This window comes from Ostrinia furnacalis, unplaced genomic scaffold (assembly GCF_004193835.3).
Source record: "Ostrinia furnacalis isolate ACB-3 unplaced genomic scaffold, ASM419383v2 OfSCF7056, whole genome shotgun sequence".
Classification (NCBI taxonomy): domain Eukaryota; kingdom Metazoa; phylum Arthropoda; class Insecta; order Lepidoptera; family Crambidae; genus Ostrinia; species Ostrinia furnacalis.
The window spans coordinates 234,956-259,758 of NW_021137295.1; the positions used below are offsets into that span (position 1 = coordinate 234,956).

General features: G+C 35.4%; 2 protein-coding genes across 4 annotated transcripts; one reads left to right on the forward strand and one right to left on the reverse strand.

The window, feature by feature from the left end:
- Positions 1-526: 526 nt before the first annotated feature.
- LOC114363289 (thiamine transporter 2-like) lies at positions 527-8,008 on the reverse strand. 3 transcript variants are annotated; one of them, XM_028318971.1, is made up of 8 exons: positions 7,942-8,008; positions 7,370-7,820; positions 5,981-6,111; positions 4,933-5,077; positions 4,221-4,360; positions 3,747-3,932; positions 2,170-2,387; positions 527-1,753 (listed from the first exon to the last, which is right to left on the reverse strand). In XM_028318971.1, the coding sequence occupies exons 2-8, from the start codon at positions 7,602-7,604 to the stop codon at positions 1,516-1,518; spliced, it is 1,293 nt and encodes a 430-aa protein (XP_028174772.1). In that variant the 5' UTR covers positions 7,605-7,820; positions 7,942-8,008; the 3' UTR covers positions 527-1,515. The 3 variants fall into 3 exon arrangements, 2 of the variants coding, with proteins under 2 accessions (XP_028174772.1, XP_028174771.1); XM_028318970.1 differs by having other exon boundaries at positions 7,919-8,007; XR_003656767.1 differs by lacking the exon at positions 7,942-8,008 and having other exon boundaries at positions 1,513-1,753; positions 1,977-2,387; positions 7,370-7,812.
- Positions 8,009-16,874: 8,866 nt separating this feature from the next.
- LOC114363288 (zinc finger protein 184) lies at positions 16,875-22,414 on the forward strand. Its single transcript, XM_028318969.1, has 7 exons — positions 16,875-17,257; positions 18,073-18,194; positions 18,595-18,804; positions 19,402-19,536; positions 19,856-19,936; positions 20,324-21,451; positions 21,655-22,414. Exons 1-6 carry the CDS (start codon positions 17,109-17,111, stop codon positions 21,019-21,021), a joined length of 1,395 nt encoding a protein of 464 aa, XP_028174770.1. The 5' UTR covers positions 16,875-17,108; the 3' UTR covers positions 21,022-21,451; positions 21,655-22,414.
- The last annotated feature ends 2,389 nt before the right edge of the window (positions 22,415-24,803 follow it).

The following is a 24,803-nucleotide window of genomic DNA, read 5'->3' on the forward strand; positions in this document are numbered from 1 at the left end:
TGAATGTAAATAATAGATTATAAATATATTTATATACCTACATAAAATGTCTTTTATTACCTTTAACTAATAAATTGTATTAATGTAATGGCATTTGAGTTAACTTTGGTAGTTAATTTAATTCCTTCTGTTAATAAACATAAAAAGATAGGAAGATCTTTATGAAGTGTTTATACACTAAAAATACTGTAGTGTATAAATTGTCAAAACTGATATAAACATTCTTCTTCTTTTCGTGTCGACAACAAACCTACACAGTGTCAGCCCAAAACTCCGCCACAAGAGTGGCGTTGTCAGTAGCACTCATCAAATCCTCCTGAGTGCAGTTGCTTGGGCACTCAGGGCATGACATCAGGTAAACATTGTACTACCAATAGATTGCAGTGTACAGTGTAGTAAATAAGTCACATAAATATAGGTTTATCTTGTTTATTGGTCAAATAGAACAATTAAAATAATAGAAATACTTAAGTACATGGACTTTTACCTTATATCTATTTTTTTTACAAACATAAGTACTTTGCATTTAACATTAAAGGAAATCTAACGAACAATATTTTTTTACAAAACTACAGTAGTATGCATATTGTGTTCCAACATATTTTAGAATCCAACAATAGACAACAACATACAAAAGTAAACTTGGTTTAATTACTGTTAATCAGTGTTTAAGTGGTATAACAATACATAAAAGCCTAAGTATTGTACATAAATGGAAAAGTTACAAATATTGGTCACTATAGTATTAGTAGCTGGATTACTACTACTTTAATAATTAAAGCTATACATTTTTATTAAATAATCTTTATTCTTTCCAGACCTCAATAATACTAAATGAATATGAAGTACTTTAATATTTATTAATTCTAAAATAACCTTTCAACCTAAATGACATGCTACATGTAGTTTTCGAAAATATTTGTCAAAACATAGGACTAGTTTTGATGTGGTGGTTCCATAATATCATAGTTGAAATGTAACTGACAAGCTTACAATTAATTTAAGTAAAAATTAAATGCACAACTATGTAAGTCTAACCAATGGATTATCTCACTATGATTTGATAAAGTGTTTAAAAATGGCACTGTGCATACTTAAATCTACTTGTAGACTTTATCTTTGTTTCAGGCCACTGTGCAGTTTTGTAAAAAGAGAAGTCATAATTGTGTGTTGTTAGTATCTGTCATTGTATATAGCTTTGCTTTGATTAAGTAGTTTTGTTCATTTATATTATTTAAATTGACTAATATGCCAGCTGTGCTGGTGAGATAAGCAGCACTTTTCTTTATTATAAAAACCACTTTGGTACCACACTATCTCTGTGAATAAATCTTTGAATCTCTAATACATAGCATTTACTTCAACATAATAGGCATAACATAGTGAAGTAAACGCCGCGATGATATATTATCGATAATACTGCTCCGATGTATTCTATCGGCGAAACAGAGATGTGTATTGAAGTAGATTCGCTGTCGCGCTACCGGTTAATACTATCGATTGATATGGCATGGACTACCGATTATCGATAGTAGATGCCGACTGGCGAGCGAACAGCCAGCCCAATAGCCACATTAGCGCCAGTATGAGCCACATTACGCTGAGCACGAGGTACTGATCTGCGATGGGCAGTGTCAGCGATTGCACCAGAGTAAGCGTCAGCAACGCTTGCAATCCCGTGCCGAAAAGTGTGTTGATGCCGAAAATTAGCCCAAAACAGCTCTCGTCGGTCAGTTGGCCGGCTATTTTGGCGCTGGAAGGAAAACATTTTAAGTATTTATTATCAGTATTTTGAATCTCATATATTCTACCGGTAAGGATTTTTGACGCGTTTTCTATGCACTGTATTCTGAAACGACTCGAGTGAAACTAATCTACTCTGTTATTGCTCTAAATTTGAAATCAAATTCAAGAAAGTATCTATGCTTGACTATTGACAGACAAAATGGACTGACTGATATTATTTTTTAACTAACCTGGCCAAAGTGATAGTGTAATGGAACATCATGCCCATGACGATGTATCCGACATACGACACGTATACATTAGCCACGTACGCTGCTGCAAACATGGCGGCGGCTTGTATAGCGGCGGCGGGCGCGGGCAGCCACGCGTGGTATAACGTACAACAAGGTGTTTTAGAATACAGCATTTCAAAGTTCAACTCACCTAGCCAAAGTGATGGTGTAATGGAACATCATGCCCATGACGATGTATCCGACATACGACACGTATACATTAGCCACGTACGCTGCTGCAAACATGGCGGCGGCTTGTATAGCGGCGGCGGGCGCGGGCAGCCACGCGTGGGATAGCGTAGAGGCAGCAAGTGCGCCGCCCGCGCCTAGTAGCGTTTGAGCCGCTTCCACTGCACCGTTGTAGGTCACCTGGAAGGAATACTTGTTTGAGATTTAAGAAAAGTTGTAATCACTCTTATGGGACTATTCCCACCTCTCCTTCCTACCGCTGCAACAACTGTGTAGCCAGGATCTACAGCTTGATTTCCAATAAAAACCCAACCAGTGAAGGTCAAGTTTATACATTCATATAAAACCTACTGTCAGACATGTTTTTATATGCTAGCGGAAAAATAGCACTTTCAAAGCATGTTTTAAAATTGGATAAAGATTTAAGTAATCATAGTCCAACTCCATGTCCAATGGGACATTATTGCAGAGACGGTGTCAATAAAACTTTATTAGCATATAACGCGAAAAGTAGAAAAAGATAGTAATCTTAGTCACCGCTACAATGCAAATGCTATAAACAATACTTATCTGTCTAGAAAAAACAATGTAAATAAAAATGTATCGCGTTTTTCTGAGATTTATCTAGTTGGTAAATATTTAACTTTTGTATGTTTTTTGTTTACAAAATTTTTTTTTTCACACTTCATACTCATCATAGTAGGTATTTGCATAAAGATTAAATTGAGACATTTGTTTATCCATTGATAAACAAATGTCTCAATTTAATCTTTATGCAGTTTTTTCTAGACAGATAAGTATTGTTTATAGCATTTGCATTGTAGCGGTGACTAAGATTACTATCTTTTTCTACTTTTCGCGTTATATGCTAATAAAGTTTTATTGACACCGTCTCTGCAATAACCATATCTCGAAGACGCGTGAGCGGACTATTATTTTGTCCTATAAAATCGTGTTAGTATATTTTAAAACCTCAATCAAGAGGCTGATTAATGATTATGCCAGTTGAGTCCCTAAATAACAGCCTGTAGTTGAAAATAGGATCATGTTTTTGTTAGTTTACTAAAAATCTTATTTTCTGAGGTACCACTAACCCACAGGCAATGAGATTAGTACAATAGTATGCATCTCACAATGAAAATAATTAAGTAGATCATTATTACGATTGTGATTATGAGATTAGCGTTCAACATACTATATTCTATTGGACCAAGAACTAAGATAAAGTTATGTTGTCCATAGTGGTTGTAATAGTTTGCAGTTTGCACACAACTTTGGGAAACTGCTACTAAGCCAAACTAACTTAGCTCTTGGTCTGCGGAGGGGTCTGCAGAGGGCTGAGTGTGAGTTTGTGACTGAGTGTGAATCATACCTTATTAGGTGAGTTTTGTGTTTGTGCGTCAAAAAATGACATTAAATGTATGACGGATTGTACAGCGCCCCTAGCGGGAAACTTTCAAAAACTAAAATCTTCATACATTTTTTAAACGCGCTCACTAGAACTCACACTCAGCCCACTGAAGCTTAATATTGACTTACAGGGTTATCACTCTCATCTTGTATGAACTTCCACAGCAGTTGGACGTAGGTCTGCGCTTGGACGAAGAGCGCTAACGACGCCGCGTATAGCGCTGACCACGCAAGCACCTTGGGCCGCGTGTAGGCCGAGCGAGCGTGCTTGATTATCAGACTCGACGCTTCTAGTAGGTTCTTGCGGAATTGTTTCTGAAATTAAGTGTTATGATTTTTATAACAAACGTAACATAACCCATTGATAGAATATATTTTTAGAGCTGTGTTTGCAAATACAACGCAGCTTTGGTGTTTCATTGAAGAGTACTTTCCTGTGCCGCCAAGAGATGGCGTTGCTTGTAAATTAATTGGCGAAGGCGAGTTGTGGCATAAGAATACAATTTGATAAAGTAAGCTAGAGTGAATGAGACCGAAGAACAGTGGTATTTAATTCATTGTTATAAATTGAATAGCTTTTGACTAAGTTTTTTTAAATCATACCTTATTAGGTGAGTTTTGCTGATGTTTCTCTGTTGTCATACTGATCCGTGCGGCGTGTGCCACAGAACCTCTCCGATGGAAGTAGATGCTGTATTGGACTGGCGGCAGCCAGAACGCCCAGAACGTAGCCAGGATCTGAGCTGCAGAGAATGGTTTGTAAGTTAGTAATCTATTGTTTTGGGACAATGATCTAGGGCAGAAGTCGGCAATCTTTAGAAATGGAAGAGTTCTGTGTTTTGATATAAAGACTAAAGAGTTAAAACATTATCAATAGAGTAACGCCCCTGGGTCTGCGGGTGTCTATGGGCGACGGTAATCACTTACCATCAGGTGATCCGTCTGCTCGTTTGCCTCCTATCACATAAAAAAAAAAAAAAAAAAAAAATAAAGAGCCGCCGCGGCGCTGGTTGCTCTACTTCTGCTAAATAGTAAGTTTCCGATTACTTTACTAGAAATTCATTCGATATTATTAACCTACAACCTGCTTCCTAATTAACTGTTAAGTATTTACTGACCATCATTAAGACACAGGACGTCCATTGTCGACTGCTGAATATAGGCCTCCCCCAAGGATTTCCATATTGCTCGGTTGGTAGTAGCCTGCATCCAGCGTCTACCTGCTTCCCTTATAAGGTCGTCGGTCCACCCTGTGGGTGGATATCTCACGCTGCGTTTTACGTGACCTTTACTGAATACTTCGAAAGAAACTGACCTGTGAAAGTGATGTAGTTGAGGTCCCGAAAGTCCATTAGCTGGAAATGTGTGAGCAGTTGCGAGCTGACTCCGGACACGAAGCGGCCGGTCAGCGCAGCTATGCGGGTGTAGGATGACACCCGCGCGTATTTGGAGGAGTCTACCTGTAAGACAGAAAATGATAGTAAGGCCTAGATTCCACTAAAGCGGAGAATAGTGGTATACCATTGTACGGGCAAGCCATCGTACATTGCACTTACTTTTACGCTTACGTTTGCGTCCCACTTTCTGGGCGCGCGTTAGTTACTATTTTAAGTATTTTTCTTTATTACTCAGTACGTCAACAACCATCCCACGTAACACTACTACTCAAGAAAAGATTTGCCACGATAACTCTGTCAGTATTTCACTACAATATAAACTTTAAACTTTGGAGATCTTTTCTTCTCGACGTGCTCTTCAACTCTACTTCAACTAACTTCAACTCTACTAAGATAAATGTATGGCCCTACAAACCATACAACCATGATTGGTGCGGCGGAGGGGAAAGGCTCTCCGCTTTACTGGAAACAGTGCCTAAGACATTAGTGGAACACATCGTGTTTCGGTTGAGCTTTGTGTTTGTGCTTGTGTGCAGTGTGGGACGCCCACCCACAAGGTGGACCGACGACTTCATAAAGGTGGCAGGAAGGCGCTGGACGCAGGCCGCTACCAATCGATCAACATGTAAATCATTGGGGGAGGCCTAAGCTGTGTTCAGTAGTGGACGTTCAATGGCTGAAATTATGATGATTAATCTGTATGTAATAGAATTAATATTATGTATAGATATTAGACACCCATGAAGGTGCTCAGCAACAAAAATGTCTATTCAAATGTGCTGTCAATTAGGAAGAGTATACAATTTGATCATTGGATTGAATGAATCATTTAAAAAATCTTTTCAAACTGTTGTTCCTAAAAATATCTAACCAAAGTAACTTCAGGGTCAAGTTCCTTTATCATTTAGATTACCATGACAAATGTTATCTAGCATCATATTGTTCATACACAATGCAAATACGTACCTTTGCATAAATGTATGTGAGGTATGCCACCTCTGTAGCCATGTACATCCCATATAAAAATTGGGATACTTGAAGCCATTCTAAGCTGGATGTCCATAGCAAAACTGCATACACTGATATACCACTTAAACCTGAAATATTCAAGCACAAATTTTTCAACAGCTTGTAAGTTTTACATTAAGAATGTATGCTTATAGGTAGAATTTACTAAAAAAGCAAAGATTGAGGTCAGACATAGCCTCAGTTCTATCAGAGTAAATACAAATGAGTTCACGGCGCTCACGCACACACTGACAAAATTTAGCGTGGATTAGCGGGGAGTTGCGCCGAATTTTGTCAGTGTGTGCGTGCGCGCCGCATACGTATTGGCGCGCTCACATACAAACCGCGCTCGGTGCGTTTCTATGAAGATGACCTACTCATTTGTATTTACTTTGGTTTTATTACTGTCGTTTTTCAGAAAAAGAATTATCCTGAAAATCTTAAATGGGTCTCTTTCATCTCTCATTGAATGTATTCACCATAGAAGTAAACCACCACAAGTAACCACAGTAAAGTCACCAGACAAAACTGTTAGAAGTTCAGGCATAAGGAATAGTCAGTAAAATAATGTAGTAATCTTGTTTAATAAACTCAGATAATAGGCATTAAGATTAAGATTTGAGTCAGCTCTTTGTCTCGTTTATGTTAAGATAATAAAGATAAAACTAGGAAGGAAATTACAGTAAGATTTTAGTTTATTTGATTGAATGATGCATACATTACCCAGAATATTTTGGATTTTATGTACCTACCTACATATTTAATTTACAGCAGATTTTATGTATTTAGAAACTTATCTGATTTGTGATATGTTGATAAGCTAAGGGTATAATTATTATAAACATTGACTAGTGATTAGAAATTATAATTCAATACTTAACTTTTCTGACAAATGCAAATGTAGGTAATTAATATTTTTATCGCAATGCTAAATACAATGTACTTTTTCTGTATGCAATATCTCTCACACACAACAAAACCTATGTATGTGATGATAGTATAAATGTAGATATTCAATATAGTCTTGACCTTGCGATGATTGGCAATTGAACCCAACTGGGATACAGAAACTATGAAGCCATTTTAAATTTTATTTTCAATGCAGGTTATCTTTATTATGTCTGCAGATAAAGTGGACATTTATCATTATTTATAATCTATTCAAGAATTAATTTAAGATAGGAATGGAAACAATAATATCATTCCAATAAGATCTATACTTATTTAAATTTTTGCAGTAACCTTGAAGTTAAAAGGTTATAAAAATTATTTCAGTTATAAAGTTTTTTAACCATTATGTATGTTACTTAAGAAGTTTTTTAACCAAAAGAAAAAAGATGTACTCACCTGATAGAATTATCACAGGTTTAAACCTCAAGAAGTCTGTGATCAAGAATATAACGACGAGTTGTGCTAAGTACGAGTAGGTTCCTACAGGGTACACTTGCTGGTTCAACTGTTCTTCGGTAATATTCCGCCATTCTCCCAGAAGGAACTCTGTGACGAACGGTTCCGAAGGTCGAATTTCGCGTAAAGTGCCGAAGAGGCACAATATCAGACTTATTCTCAGCCACGCTTTCATGTTATGAAATCAATGGAAAACACGCAAAAAAAGTTTCCTCGTGACAATTCAACTTCGCGCCCGTGTGCAAGGCTGATGACCCGTTTGCCGACTGTGCGATGGAGAGCACCGGCACGCGTTCGCTTAAAAATTTTCAACATAGCTCAGATGACACGACCGCAGGTAAGTTCTCCGTAAAAACTTACATAAGCAGAATATTGTCTGCTATATTCTAACCTATAAAGAGACAAAACTTATATTAACTTCAATACTCTTTGATTATTGTAATGGTAGCATTCCGAATCCTTTGTGATAATATTAATTTATGTCTTTACCACGAAATTATTAAGATTCTAACATCATTAGTGATTAGGATGTTGCTTGCTCGTGTTTATTATTTTCTTTTGACATTTCAAGTGACAAGCAGTGTTGCCAGTCGGGTCTTGTCAGAAATTACCAGTAATATAAAAAAATGTAACCTTTTTGAATAAAAAGTAACCTTTATACCGGGGGGTGCGGAGCGATGATTGTGTAAGGTTGTTCATGGATGGAAAATGAATATGTCGGCGCCGGACACAGATGCTGCAATTATTATTGATGATTAATAGTACCAATCTTAATATTATGTTATCTGTATAAATCTGTAGAGCGGAAGGTTTGTGATTCCTAAACGTAACACCCGACTGATGCGCAGAAAAAGGTAACTGTCAATCAGTTTTGTCATGTCAAGTGTGAGCAGGCGGCTGCGAGGTTATCTTTGAAAGCGTGTTGAGTTTGGTGGAACGTTAAATTGTAGGAAAAGTGGTTGTCAACCATCCAAGATATTATCTCCTTGCCCGTTAACCCACGCCAATGGAGATTCCACCCCTAGAGTTCCTTCTGATAGAGACCCAGTGCCTTCAAATACAATGATCATCTAAATTCGAAAAGTGACCAGTCGTATAAAAACGTTTCATGGATTTGCGTTTTATTATCGAAAAACATTCGCTAAAACTCATTTTTTTTAACAAATAATAAATCAAATTCAAGTTTAAATGCACTTTATGACATAATTTTTAAATTGTCACTATTAATATTTTTTACTGAATAACCTGTAAAAGTTGATTCTACAATTTCTGAAAAATCACCTAAAAGTAACCTTTTCATTAGTGTAACCTAAAAGTAACCACTGCAGTTCAAAAGTAACCTAAAAGGTTACAAAAGTAACCTTCTGGCAACACTGGTGACAAGTGACCTTGTTGAAAAAAAATAATCACTTCTAGGGTTGCACGACAACATTAGTCAAAATCTATCGATGATTTCTTCTTTTTTAATGACAATCATTACCTTTTTGCCAATGTCACGGGCGGGACTATTCCCACCACTGCAACTCCTGTGCACAGTGTTTTTTTTGACCCGAAAAAGTGACATTCTGTTTTTATCACTAACTAGCTGACCCGGCGAACTTTGTTCCGCCTTAATGGCAATAAATAAGCAGACTTTTTTTTTTATTTCGAACGGGATAAAAAGTATCCTATGTCCTTCTCCTGGCTCTAAACTACCTCCCTGACAATTTTCAGCTAAATCGGTTCAGCCATTCTTGAGTTATAAGTGGAGTAACTAACACGACTTTCTTTTATACAGGGTGTTAGGTAAATGGGTATATGAGCCGACACTAGCCCATGATAACATGGTCATATAAATGGTATGGTGAAGTCAGAAATTTGATATCAACATTTTATTTTTTTAAATTTTCATACAAAATAATTTTTATAAGTTCCGATTTGTATAAAAATTAAAATAATTAAATTGAAGATATCAATTTTCTGACTTCACCATACCATTTATATGACCATGTTAACATGGGCTAGTGTCGGCTCATAATTATACCCATTTACCTAACACCCTGTATACAGTGTGTCCGGGCATGTAGTGATCAAACTTTAAGGGCGTAATCTATGGATAATTTTATCGGTGAAAATACTTTAAATTTGGGGCTTGACCCATTTCTCGCATATTTACACGGATTTTAAGTTTTTNCAGCGGGTTCGATTCCCGCACAGTACAAACTTGTGTGCATGAACATATTTGTTTGTATTGGACTGGGTGTTTTCTATGTATAATAAGTATGTATTTACAAAAAAAAAAGTATTTAAGTATGTTTATATCCGTTGTCTAGTACCCATAGTACAAGCTTTGCTTAAGACTAGAAGCGCAGTGTAAAATGTCCAAGGATATTTATTATTATTATTTATTTATTTTAATGACAATCATTAACTTTTTTGTCAATGTCACGGGACTATTCCCACCTCTCGTTACCACCACTGCAACTCCTGTGTAGCCAGGATCTACAGCTTGACCGCCACAAAAACCCAACCAATGAAGGTCAAGTTTGTCCCGGGGGAAAGTTAAACTGTCATTGGACCCGCAACGAAATTAATCAGAAGAACATAGGAGGAGTTCGAAATTAAGATTCGATTTTAACTTTTATTTTCCTTTTTTAATAACTAATTTATGTAATAGTTTGTTGTTCTGAATAAAAATACATTAATGTTTAAAAAAAAATGGTATGGTGAAGTCAGAAATTTGATATCATTGTGGGATATGATGCTCAACCACAATAAGGAAGCTAGATGTTAGTGCTTCCTTCCGAGCGGGTGTTATGCTCGGGAACCAAGGTCCAATTTACACCATCTTGGTTTGTCTATCTGGGGGCACAGCAGTGCCCCCACCAAGTCGAGCAAAAAAGCGGCACGGCCGTACCATTCTTTTCTCGAAGCAATTCAGGCCATTTTCGACCGCCTGTAACTTCGTTGTGGATAAAACTAGAAGGCTGAATTTTCATTAGCTATGCAGGCATTGTAAAGACACGGTATATTTCAAATTTCATTCAATTTGAACCAGTAGTTTAAGAATTATAACGGGTCAAAGTTTCTTAATTTTGTCACTCACTGACTGACTGACTGACTGACTGACTGACTGACTGACTCACCGATCATCAAAATTCTAAGGCACTTCTAGCAGACCTAGAAGCTTCAAATTTGGAATATAAGTAGTGTTTTTTGGTGTATGAATCAAGGAAAAACTAAAATATTTGGGGGCACGGTAGTGCAACCGCCAAGTCGAGTAAAAGTTTTCAGTGTCGGTCCAGTTTTCCAGATACATAACTGCTGTCTACAAAATACAAAAAGAAATGAGATCCCATCAAAAACAATACGTCTTGTTTGAATAGTGTAATTGGTACTACCGTTCTATTCATGAATAAATAAATAAATAAAATAAATTGTCAAAAAAAACCAAGTCTCGCAACTCAGTTGTTCTACGGTAAAAAGTTGTGAGATCCACGTAATACCAAGTCCAGGCCAGGAAATCTTTAACGTTTTACATAAATATATTGACTTGGCCATCGCATGAAAACACGTGTAAATTAAATTATTTAGTGATGTATGTTATGTATGTTATGTGGCGTATCGTCGGTGTCGCCACATCATCATTTTAATTTTTTAAATTTTCAATCAAAATAAAATTTATAGATTTGTATGAAAATTAAAATAATTAAAATGATGATATCAATTTTCTGACTTCACCATACCATTTATAATTATGCTATATCAAGGGCTAGTATCGGCTTATAAAACCCATTTACCTAACACCCTGTTGACCCTGTATAGATCGATAAATATTCTTTTAGTAGTTCTTACTAGCTATATAGTATCAAAAACAACACTTACCCCACAGATATGGATAGATGCAGCATGTGTCAAAAATTGTATGAAGCCGAGCGTGCCACTTTTTAAACGTCATTAGTGTCATTTTAGCGAATTTTAGTGATTGCCGCAACGTAAAAGTAATCGTATCATCGTACTGCATTTGCAAAGTCATCGAATGATATCGTGTGACTCGATTCGAAAATTAATTAATTCCGATAAAACTAATAATTTGTTAAATTCAAAATTAAAAACATCTTTATTTACCTTTTTAAAATTAATGAATTCTTGCAAATCGTCAAATCTCGTTATTTTTTTTACCCTACCAGCGTTTTAAGACATAAATTTGTCAAGTGCATGAATACATGGATCAGTGTGTGTCTTATTGTTATGAGTAAGTACGGTTCCTAGGGATCGGTATGAGTGCACCACATACAGGGACCATGTTTTTAACTCTCAAGAGTACATCGCAGGATATGTATTAAAAACAATGCTACTTTATACTTCTTCTACTGCTCCTTTATTCTAATTAATTATTTGTTACTTGTGATGTTATTTACTATTCTCAATCCTATCTAAATAATTTCTTCTTTCTACTGTGTTCGTACTACTGTCCTCGTAAAATCATCGTAACCGATTGTTGTAATCGGATTACATGAACATCACTCGACCATGTATGTCCATTTGGACATATCGGAATGGCACGCTTTGACGATCAACTTGCTGTATAGATGACCCACGCTGAACTGTCCCGCCAAACTCAATGACAGGGGGGCGCTACCATCGTTCAACTATATGGTTTCCAACATGGCAAAAATCTGAACCAGCGATCCGGTATTGACGGTGGCGCCCCACTGTCAATGTCATCGACAGGACAGTCCAGTATTTTTGAACTATATAAAACCACAGATATGGATAGATGCAGCATGTGTCAAAAATTGTATGAAGCCGAGCGTGCCACTTTTTAAACGTCATTAGTGTCATTTTAGCGAATTTTAGTGATTGCCGCAACGTAAAAGTAATCGTATCATCGTACTGCATTCGCAAAGTCATCGAATGATATCGTGTGACTCGATTCGAAAATTAATTAATTCCGATAAAACTGATAATTTGTTAAATACAAAACTAAAAGCATCTTTATTTACCTTTTTAAAATAAAGTAATTCTTACAAATCGTCAAATCTCGTTATTTTTTTTACCCTACCAGCGTTTCAAGACATAAATTTGTCAAGTGCATGAATACATGGATCAGTGTGTGTCTTATTGTTATGAGTAAGTACGGTTCCTTGGGATCGGTATGAGTGCACCACATACAGGGACCATGGTTTTAACTCTTAAGAGTACATCGCAGGATATGTATTAAAAACAATGCTACTTTATACTTCTTCTACTGCTACTTTATTCTAATTAATTATTTGCTACTTGTGCTGTTAATTACAATTCTCAATCCGTAAATAATATCTTCTTTCTACTGTGTTCGTACTACTGTTCTCGTAAAATCATCGTAACCGATTGTTGTAATCGGATTACATGAACATCACTCGACCATGTATGTCCATTTGGACATATCGGAATGGCACGCTTTGACGATCAACTTGCTGTATCTACTCTAATCCATATCTGTGACTTACCCTTATAAAAAGTTACACACACGCGTTGAACAGTAGTATTTTTTTTTTGGGATGGACTATAGTAATAGTAGGTGGTGATGGTGGGAGGCTCGATAGTACTAATCAAACGTCTAGGGCACAGCACTATAGGAATACGTCAAGTTGACATTGACAACAATCAGCTGATAAAATGAGACAACCGTGTTCATATACGATTTATAAATTCATTTTTTTACACTTTTATTTATGCAAGAAGTGCTAGTTTCTTGTCTCTAGAAACTTCTTATTGTTGATGTACTCATTTTGTAAACTTTTTATTAAAAAGAACGTATCACGTTGTCATTCATTCGTGTGTGTGTTGTGTTTGGTTTTGGTGTTACAGTGGTGCAATTTCGAAAAAAACTTGTAAATACTATAATAATGAAGTCTAAAAGGCAGCAAAACAAGTCAGAATTAATTTGTGCGTACTGTGGAAAAGAATTCAAATACGAAAGTGAGCGAAAAAGGCACGAACAGAGTCACTCGCCTCAATTTGAGTGTAAAGTTTGTGCTAAAAAGTTTAGTTTCCTGTAAGATCATTTATTTATCTCATTAATTTTAATATATTTACCTTAATCCTTCTGGAATCTTCTTGCATTTCTACCTCAAAAATATTGAGTCTATAATTTTGTGTTTGTATTTTATCTTAGATAAATATCTGAGTTTAGTCAAGTTTATCTTGTGTATGATCAGTAGTATCAGACAGTACATATATTTATGTTATCATTCATCATTTTGAGAACACTTTCATAATGTTTTCTTTATTTTGAACTCTATATCTAGCAGCCTGATATTGTCAGATTATTTTAATGATAATTTATAATTAATGAATCATTGTTCATGCTTTGTGCATGAACATTACGTAATTAGGTGCATATTCAGTAGATTTATAAACATTTAACATAAATCATAAGAATATGCATTTCTTATTTTGAATCTATTTTCTTACGTGAGCATTTAATACTTCCTTGTCCAACTCTTTCAAGTTAAACTTGACTCACATCAAGTATAATTATAAAGTAATATTTCATTGTGCCTATTTTGTGGACAGTAAAGCTAATAATGTAACATGAATCAACACTTCTTGAATTAGTCATTTATCTATTATTAGCATTATTTACAGTTTCATGTTATCATTTGTACATAAACGGAATTTTCTGAGAAAAAACACTATTAAAGTAACAGAATAGGCATTAAGATATAGACGAAAGCCCATCAAGGTAAACACTGCAGCATCTTAAGCACTATTATTATTATTACACAAAAATCAGTAGTCGGATTTGCTGTCGACTGTACTTACCTTTTGCCTATTTTTGTTCATGCAAAGAAATGAGTTATAGAAATTCACTTAAGTAAAATTATTTCTTATTTGTGTTACAGTTCCGCTGTGCGAAGACACGAAAAACAACACGAAAGAACAGGGAGTGTTTCTTGTAATGAGTGCAACCGCAAGTTCCGTGATGAAACACTTCTAAAAAGGCATATTAAATACGCCCATAAAGGTGAGCATGGAAGTCATTCCCATTTACAATTAGTACACAGCAAATAAAAGTTATAATAGTGCTAAGTACAATACCACTAACTTATTTATTACCAACTTAAACTAAGTTCACCATCAGGGCCGTCTTTAACCTACTAGGGGCTAGAGTTCCCAATGGGAAAGAGGGGCCTGTGCACAATACATATTTGTGATGAATGTGCTTGGTGGAGATTAAGATACTGTTAATCCATTTGGGCCTTTATTTGTACTTTAGATATAATTCAAAATTCTAACAATTTTCTCAACTTGCAGGCATCTTCACATGTACCAAATGTGAGACAGCGTTTAGCAGCGAGCTGGCTCTTCGTGCTCACACAAAGACTCACAGGCCGAAGTCAGAAAGACAGTACCGCTGCAGTTTCCCTGGCTGCACGAAGACATTCAATTTCACCCACCATTTGAAACACCATGAATTAACCCATACAAATACGAAACAGCACCACTGCAGTGTTTGTGGGAAAGGTAAGTTCATGAAGGGCAGTTAATAAAGTTAATAACTGGCGATCTGAAGCAATTAACGACTATGATTATGATCTTACTACCTGGAAGCATTCTCTCTGTGAGTAGTGACTGAATTCTCCTCAGTTCTCAGCCCTAGCCAAACCAATGTCTCAAAGCATGGTAGGCCCAATTTAATATTTGTAAGCTAGTAAGTTAATCTTCACTTTCTGCTAGTGTTTTGCTATGCTTTTATCTTAAATTTTTTTTTGGTCTGAAATTAAGGATTTTTTTATACAAAATTAACTAATCCAAAATACGACTAGTACAAGTTCCAGATGATAAAAGTAGGATATTTGAAATATATTATAGGTAGGTATTATTATGATGTTGAATTAAAAACGTATGTTTATACTTTTCAGGTTTCATCCAATTGCACCATCTAAAAAGTCACTTAAAGAAACATGGCCCTGAAAACTGGCTTATTTGTGGGATAGCCGAGTGCAAGAAGACTTTTCCTACGCAATATGCACTGAAAAGGCATATTGCTACACACAGTAAGTATACATAGTTTAAAGTCCTCAAATTCTTCTCCTGCTCCTTTCAAGAAGAGAGTGTATTTACCTTCAAAGCTGTATCTCTCTCGGGGCTGCGGGTGTCTATAGACGACGTTAATAACTTATCATCAGGTGATATGTCTGCTCATTTGCCTCTTGTCCCATAAAATATATTTTTTAATAACTTTATTATTTTTATATTAATTTCCAGATAAAATTAAACTGGATGACATCGATGAATCATCTTCAGAAAGAAAATCTTCATGTGATGTCACCGAATTGATAGAATCAGGTACTATTTTGTATGAAAATCAGTGCAAGAATATTCAAATAACTGCAAGAATAAATTCTTCTACTGGCTACCAAACAGTAGTGACGTTAAAAATAATTTTTTCAGATACAGTTACCAGCTCTACGTGTGACCAAGTAAGTTTACAAGAATTTTCCCATACGGATTACCTAAAAGAATGCGGTGTCGAGAAAGAAGTTATAAACACTGAAAATAATTCCAAAGCAAAAGACAANTGTTTTAGTCTAACATTAACAATACAATAAGTTAAACTTCGGATATTAGTGATAAAAACAGAATGTCACTTTTTCGGGTAAAAAAAAACACTGTGCTGTGTAGCCAGGATCTACAGCCTACAGCTTGACCGCCACAAAAACCCAACCAATGAAGGTCAAGTTTGTCCCGGGGGAAAGTTAAATTGTTATTGGACCCGCAATGAAATTAATCAGAAGAACATAGGAGGAGTTCGAAATTAAGGTTCGACTTTAAATTTTATTTTCCTTTTTTGTAAATATTGTATTTTTTTTGTATATACTTTAGTTTTTAAGTTTGTAAATTACTTGTACTTTATGTACATAATTACTAATAACTAATTTATGTAATAGTTTGTTGTTCTGAATAAAAACACATTAATGTTTAAAAAAAAGGGTATGGTGAAGTCAGAAATTTGATATCATCATTTTATTTTTTTTATTTTCTATCAAAATAAAATTTATAAAATCAGATTTGTATGAAAATTAAAATAATTAAAATGATGATATCAATTTTCTGACTTCACCATACCATTTATAATTATGCACATGTTAACATCAAGGGCTAGTATCGGCTTATAAAACCCATTTACCTAACACCCTGTATAGATCGATAAAGATTCTTTTAGTAGTTCTTACTAGCTATGTAGTATGGTATAGTGAAGTCAGAAATTTGATATCATCATTTTATTTTTTTTAAAATAAAACTTACCCTTATAAAGTTACACACGCGTTGAACAGTAGTTATAGTATAGTTAATAGTGGGTGGTGTTGGTGGGTGCCTCGATAGTTTCTAATCAAAAGTCTAGGACACAGCACTATAGGAATACGTCAAGTTGACATTGACAACAATCAGCTGATAAAATGTGACAAACGAACGGGCTGTGTTCATATACGATTTATAATACATTTTTTTAAAACTTTTATTTATGCAAGAAGTGCTAGTTTCTTGTCTCTAGAAACTTCTTTACACAATATTGTTGATGTACTCATTTTGTAAACTTTTTATTAAAAAGAACGTGTAACGTTGTCATTCATTCGTGTGATGTGTATTGTGTTTGGTGTTACAGTTTACAGTGGTGCAATTTCGAAAAAAACTTGTAAATACTATAATAATGAAGTCTAAAAGGCAGCAAAATAAGTCAGAATTAATTTGTGCGTACTGTGGAAAAGAATTCAAATACGAAAGTGAGCGAAAAAGGCACGAACAGAGTCACTCGCCTCAATTTGAGTGTAAAGTTTGTGCTAAAAAGTTTAGTTTCCTGTAAGATCATTTATTAAGCTCATTAATTTTAATCTATTTACTTTAATCCTTCTAGAATCTTCTTGCATTTCTACCTCAAAAACATTGAGTCTTTAGTTTTGTGTTTTTATTTTATATTAAGATAAAATATCAGAATTTAGTCAAGTTTATCTTGTGTATTATCAGTAGTATCAGTCAGTACATAATATATTTATGTTATATCTGGCAGCCAGTGTGATATTGTCAGATGATTTAAATGATAATTTATAATTAATGAATCATTGTTAATGCTTTGTGCATGAACATTACATAATTAGGTGCATATTCAATAGAGTTATATTATAAACATTTAATCTAAATCATAAGAATATTTGTGTTTCTTATTTTGAATCCAATTTCTTATGTGAGCATTTAATACTTCCTTGTCCAACTCTTTCAAGTGAAACTTGACTCACATCAAGTATAATAATTATAAAGTTATATTTTATTGTGCCTACTTTGTGGACAATAAAGCTAATAATGTAACATGAATCAACACTTCTTGAATTAGTCATTTATCTATTATTAGCATTATTTACAGTTTCATGTTATCATTTGTACGTAAACGGAATTTTCTGAGAAAAAACACTATTAAAGTAACAGAATAGGCATTAAGATATAGACGATAGCACATCAAGGTAAACACTGCAGCATCTTAAGCACTATTATTATTATTACACAAATTCAGTAGTCGGATTTGCTGTCGACTGTACTTACCTTTTGCCTATTTTTGTTCATGCAAAGAAATGAGTTATAGAAATTCAATTAAGTAAAATTATTTCTTATTTGTGTTACAGTTCTGCTGTGCGTAGACATGAAAAACAACACGAAAGAACAGGGAGTGTTTCTTGTAATGAGTGCAACCGCAAGTTCCGTGATGAGACACTTCTAGAAAGGCATATTAAATATGCCCATAAAGGTGAGCATGGAAGTCATTTCCATTTACAATTAGTACACAGCAAATAAAAGTTAGTTATAATAGTGCTAAATACAATACCACAAACTTGTTTATTACCAACTTAAACTAAGTTCACCATCAGGGCCGTCTTTAACCTACTAGGGGCCCTGAGCACATAAGGATCAAGACAGGCCCATTTCATCTGGAAAAAGATCTTTTATGAGAACAGACAGGGGCCTCCCCGATCGGAATAGGGGCCATAGGCACGTGCCCAGAGTTCCCAGTGGGAAAGAGGGGCCTGTGCACAATACATATTTGTGACGAATGTGCTTGGTGGAGAATAAGATACTGTTAATCTATTTAGGCCTTTATTTGTACTTTAAATATACTTCAAAATTCTAACAATTTTCTCAACTTGCAGGCACCTTCACATGTACCAAATGTGACACAGCGTTTAGCAGCGAGCTGGCTCTTCGTGCTCACTCAAAGACTCACAGGCCGAAGTCAGAAAGGCAGTACCGCTGCAGTTTCTCTGGCTGCACGAAGACATTCAATTTCACCCACCATTTGAAACACCATGAATTAACCCATACAAATACAAAACAGCACCACTGCAGTGTTTGTGGGAAAGGTAAGTTCATGAAGGGCAGTTAATAAAGTTAATAACTGGCGATCTGAAGCAATTAATGATTATGATCTTACTAAAGCCTGGTCCGTGAGCACGTAGAATTTTGTCCAATCACCCCAAGCTACCCATCCTTATCGCTCGCGTGTAATTATATTGCTGTCGCGACTACACGACGGGCGCCCGCAGTGAGTGTGCGAGTGCGACAGCAACATAATTACACGCGAGCGATAAGGATGGGTAGCTTGGGGTCATTGGACAAAATTCTATGTGCTCACGGACCAAGCTTTACCTGGAGGCATTCTCTCTGTGAGTAGTGACTGAATTCTCCTCAGTTCGCAGCCCTAGCCAAACCAATGTCTCAAAGCATGGTAGGCCCAATTTAATATTTGTAAGCTAGTAAGTTGATCTTCTTTCTGCTAGTGTTTTGCTATGCTTTTATCTTAAATTTTTTTTGGTCTGAAATTAAGGATTTTTTTATACAAAATTAATCCAAAATACGACTAGTACAAGTTCCAGAAGATAAAAGTAGGATATTTGAAATATATTATAGGTAGGTATTATTATGATGTTGAGTTAAAAACGTATGTTTATACTTTTCAGGTTTCATCCAATTGCACCATCTAAAAAGTCACTTAAAGAAACATGGCCCTGAAAACTGGCTTACTTGTGGGATAGCTGAGTGCAAGAAGACTTTTCCTACGGAATATGCACTTAAAAGGCATATTGCTACTCATAGTAAGTACAGTTAAAATACCTCCAATTCTTATTTATTCCTATTACTATTACTAGCTGTGCCCGCGACTTCGTAAGCTTGGAAATATGTAGTTTGAATAATATTTCCCGTTTTTGCAACATTTTTCTTTATCCTATTGGCTATAGGGTGATGTTATATAGCCTAAAGCCTTCCTCGATAATGGGCTATCCAACACAAATAATTTTTCAAATCGGACCAGTAGTTCCGGAGATTAGCGCGTTAAAGAATCAAACGAACTCTTCAGCTTTATAATATTAGTATAGATTTTTTAATAATTTTATTATTTATATTAATTTTCAGATAAAATTAAGCTTGATGACATTGATGAATCATCTTCAGAAAGAAAATCTTCATGTGACGTCACTGAGTTGATAGAATCAGGTATGTAATACTAGCTTTCCGCCCGCGGCTTCGCCGGAATCCTTTATCGCGCGCGTCCCTGTTTCAAAAACTATCCCACGTCCTTTCCCGGGACTCAAACTATCTCTATGCCACATCAAAATCGGTTCAGTAGTTTAGGCGTGAAAGCAAGAAAGACAGACATACAGAGTTACTTTCGCATTTATAATATAAGTATTTTAAGTATAGATAGTATATGTAGATATAGATAGTATAGATTTTGTATGAAAATCTACCTAGTCAAATAACTGCACGAATAAATTCTTCCACTGGTTACTACTCCGATCAACAGCGTATCCAACCTCTAGGTCTAGACAGTAGGTGGTTAAAAATTATTATGTACCACTTACTTAATCCTTAATTTTTCAGATACAGTTACCAGCTCTACATGTGACCAAGTAAGTTTACAAGAATTTCCCCACACGGATTATCTAAAAGAATGCGGTGTCGAGAAAGAAGTTATAAACACTGAAAATAATTCCAAAGCCAAAGACAACCAACTAAAAAACTCGGAAGCAGTGAGAATAGACTTTGAAGATGACATAAGTACTTGTAAGTCTTTCGTCGGCGGATGCATCATGGGTGCAGATGCGAATGGCAACGATAAATGCTTGTGTGCACAAATATCTAAACATACCATTAATTACGAATTAAGTCCTAATGAAAACACACCGATACAACTTGAGAATACACCTAAAAAGACAGTTGAAAACGTAAAAGATGACGTTTGCGGAGACTGTGAATGCTCTAACAATAAAAATTGGTGTGCTACTTCTTTGAATCAAAACTTTTCAGTGTCAGATGTTAACAAAGATCTTCCGAAAATAGAGTACAAACATGATGGGACCATTAGAATCACGGATACATTTGACATTGATATTCCTAGTGGTAAAGCAAAAGAAGATTTGGATATGGTTCCTTACAATAGTTGTAAGGCGGTACTGGGCAAGTGCATTGTTGGCGGCAACGGAACGATCGACGAAGGTTGTCTATGCGCTAGGATGGCGATGGACGACCAGCAAATGATCGCGCAGGAAATAGACGAACTTACACCGTGTCCTAAATGAAATACGTCTGAATTTGCTCTACAGGATGTAGAAGAAAACAGGCGTTTACAAGGTATATGCCCATTTTGCTTGAACTACTACCTACTGAAAATCGTATAAAGTACTAAGTTTCAAATAAAACAGAATAGGTATGTACGTTGTTAGTTACTTAAGTATTATTCCAAATTAATATTCGCTGACACTTGAGAAATGTTAAAATAATAATTATAACAAACAAATGCTATTGTTAATTTAACATATTACTATTTAANTTATTTATTTTTTAAAATATATTCGCGCTTAAGATATAAAGTGATATTTCATATCTAACATCGTGATCTTTTCGCTATTTACGTCATTTAAGGCAGTAAATCATACATTTACGATACGAGATTTTATCGAATCGAAATCTAAAGTGTATCACATTGTCAAGATGCCACAGCGCACAGATCAGTACCTCTAGTAGGAAAAACTTTCGAGTTCGTTTCGTTGCGTATTCAAAGTGTCATCGAAAAATTTTATATGAAAAATTAAACAGCGCCCCCTAGGGCGGCTATAATATAGGGGGCGCTGTTTAATTTTTCATACAACATTTTTCGATGACACTTTGAATACGCAACGAAACGAACTCGAAAGTTTTTCCTACTAGAGGTACAGCAACTAATAAAGTTTCGAGAACTGCTCCGATTTCGCGTCCACATGTATGTTGAAGTTTTGAACCACGTCCTGTGATTGTAACTATCTAGTTTAGTAAAACTTAGGCCATATTAATGAGACTTATATTTTTGTTATCTTTTAGAATTAGTGCTATATTAATGTCAGACCAAAAAGATGTTATACTTATCTTTTTTATTATAAAGTTATGCTAGGTGTAAGAACGAAGTTTTATCCTTTTCCATTTTTTATACAAAATATATTTATGTTAAAACGAAGACAATATTGTTTTTCTATATTCATGGTTTGTATTTGTTACTAGAGTTGACAATACAATGTTTGATCCTACCTTTAAGCTGTTTTAGAAAGTAACATGGCTACGTTAGGGTACTTACAGCATTTGGTGTGAAATTGCTTAGGAAATCGTTTGATTTTAATTTTCACAAGGTCCAACCGGTAATCGAACTTACGCCCAAAGTATTAGATACCACCACAGCGCCATTGGGAAATTATCGTTTATGCATCTCTAACTTATCTAAATTAAATCTTTGTTTGAGACAGTGGAAAGCTGGCATGTTTTTTTTTAGAAAACTTTTAAATTGACATTTACGCTATACGAATCAGAGTGTAAACTTGCAGTTCAGTTCGTTTCACCGCGCAAGGAAAGAGGGTCCGAACCAATAGCCTGTCGCATCACCCGCGCGAAATTCAGTTTATCGCAGAAGGCCAAATTACTGGGCATTTATCGGCAAAAGTCAGCAAATAAAAAGCATCGGAAACACTCTTGTAGGTGCAATTTAGCATTTTGTTTTTAATTTATTCTTGTAGGACACTTATTAATACCTATTTCAATTGTTTTTTAGTCGTTAACAATAAATTGGACAATCCCCTTATCAGTTGTTAGTCATGCGTCCCGTAACCGTTGCATCATTGCAGGCAGTATACCGAAGTTCGTGAATGTGATTAGAAAGAGAACGCTATATTCGCGAATACATGGGATTAAAACGAGATAAATAGTGGTATGAGAATCGCTCCTATTGTCATAACAAGTTCATGGTCAGTTGTGGGAGCACGACACAGTATTTTACTTTTTGCGTGCATTCCGCGTCGCAGTTTCATGTTGATTACCACGTTTCGACCATAAAAATGGTTAATTACTTCATTTATGCAAAAGACTACTCCGCTTCTACGCGTGCTGCCTCGTATTTTCACGAGAATGGTTTGAAGACTCTCGAACAGTTTAAAAGTGATGTGGATAAAATAAAGAGTGAATTGACAGATGCCGGTGAGTGCCGGATTGTTTATTTGCACTGGGGACACGAGTGTGTGGAAGTTAACGAAGAAACAACGATCGAAAATTACAATAAAATGTATGCTAACGGTTGGACCACTTTGCCAGAAACAATTATTGAATGGATAAAAACAAATGTAGGCGAATACAAAATAAAATTGTTGTACATAATTACCGATGGCCTCATCGGTGAAAACAGTCTACAAAAATGTTTCCAACTTAATGAAAACGTTGAATATGAATCGGTTGTGTTTCATGCGATTCACAAAAACTTGAATTCTATCAACTTGTCAGTCGCTGCTTCATTTTTAAAAGGACAGTGTAAAGTTTACCGGAATTATGAACTGTTTGACAACGTCGATATTTCTAAGGACTTCGACTATGATAATATAACAATACATAATTTTACTGAGGAAATAGAAAATTTGAAGTCTTATATCAAATTGAAGTTCATAAATTCATCAAAAAATAATGCTACTGCTCTCGCCGTCATAGACCAGCTCAAAATGTTGAGGAATAGATTATTTACAGACCTGTCGCAGTCGCCAGAGAAGGAGCCTAATCTAGACACTAAAGACAAAAATGATTTTTTACATGAATTTCAAAATACAAACTGGTACAAAAACCTGTTCAAACAATCAAGTGAGTTGAGAACAATCATTGAGAAATCAATTTCTACTTTAATTAATTACATCGTCTGTGAAAAAAAATCTTATGCATTCGATGCTTTGAAATTCAATTTTAACTTCAGACATGAAGTTCCCGGAGAAGATATCAACGATATCGTTGATGTCAACTTTACAACTGACCAAGAAATAGAGTTTCCAGACATTATTTTAGATGATGAGAAAGGAATACCAGTTATACTATTATGTACAACATTAAACCTTCTGGATAAAATAATTTTTCATTCTTCAGTATCAACGGCGAGTTTCTCAAAATTTAAATCAACGATGGAGTGCCCATTGTTTTTGCTGAAAGACGAAGATCTGAATGAGACAATCGGGTACTTCTACACCTTAAATGTTTACAAGCAATTATTAGAAAATACTACGAAGACAGAACCTCGTACACGAAGACCATTTCATGGCGGCCTTGTGCTCGTTGATGGTGATGACTTCGACAGATATAATGATTACATCTTGTCTGCCACCTATTTCAACTTCAAAAAGGTTACCTACAATGTCGGTTTGTTTTACTTTGTGTTGTGGAAAATTTGTGAAAATAAAGAGTGGATGGACAGAAATGTCGTTGAACAGTTCAAAAAGTACATGCTCAGGCGTATAAGTACCACGGTTTGCAGAATTGGACTATCATCACTGCCATTAGAGCCCCGAGAAAACACCTCGCTGCCTACTGCGTTGTGGTACTGTGTTGAACTGTCTACGTACATCTTCAAAAACGACCCTGATAACTTTGCACACGAACGGTTGAGAATGTTCTACGGTATCGCACATTATATGATAGAAATATTGAGCTACTTGCAGTACGACTTAAATTTGGAGGCCATTAATAAACGAGTGGATTTAATCAGGCACGTGATGATTTTGAAGAAAATTTCCACTCAAAGAGAAAAAGTAAATTTTATAGTTGAAAAAATATTCAAAAAGGTTGATGGATTCCTGGTTTCTGATATTGAAAACGGGTCGTATGTGAAGAAACTCAATTATTTGAAAATTAATCATAAAGGGATGTTGAATGATGATATCATCTTAGAGGAAGTTAATTTGAATGACTATGTTCACTTTTTGCATCATCAACATTTTGANCAATTTGATCCTGAGGTTAAAATATGTGAGAAAACCTTCCGCCCATTCTTTGTGGTTAATAAAGATACGTCTTTCTATAGCGAAGTGTT

Coding starts and splice junctions, on each gene's coding strand:
- LOC114363289 (XM_028318971.1), bottom strand. CDS start 7,604: ATGAAAGCGTGGCTGAGAATAAGTCTGATATTGTGCCTCTTCGGCACT. Junction 6,112..7,369: donor ACCTGTGATAATTCTATCAG/GTGAGTACATCT, acceptor TGAATATTTCAG/GTTTAAGTGGTATATCAGTG. Junction 3,933..4,220: donor AGCAAAACTCACCTAATAAG/GTATGATTTAAA, acceptor ACTTAATTTCAG/AAACAATTCCGCAAGAACCT.
- LOC114363288 (XM_028318969.1), top strand. CDS start 17,109: ATGAAGTCTAAAAGGCAGCAAAATAAGTCAGAATTAATTTGTGCGTAC. Junction 19,537..19,855: donor AAGGCATATTGCTACTCATA/GTAAGTACAGTT, acceptor ATTAATTTTCAG/ATAAAATTAAGCTTGATGAC. Junction 19,937..20,323: donor CACTGAGTTGATAGAATCAG/GTATGTAATACT, acceptor TTAATTTTTCAG/ATACAGTTACCAGCTCTACA.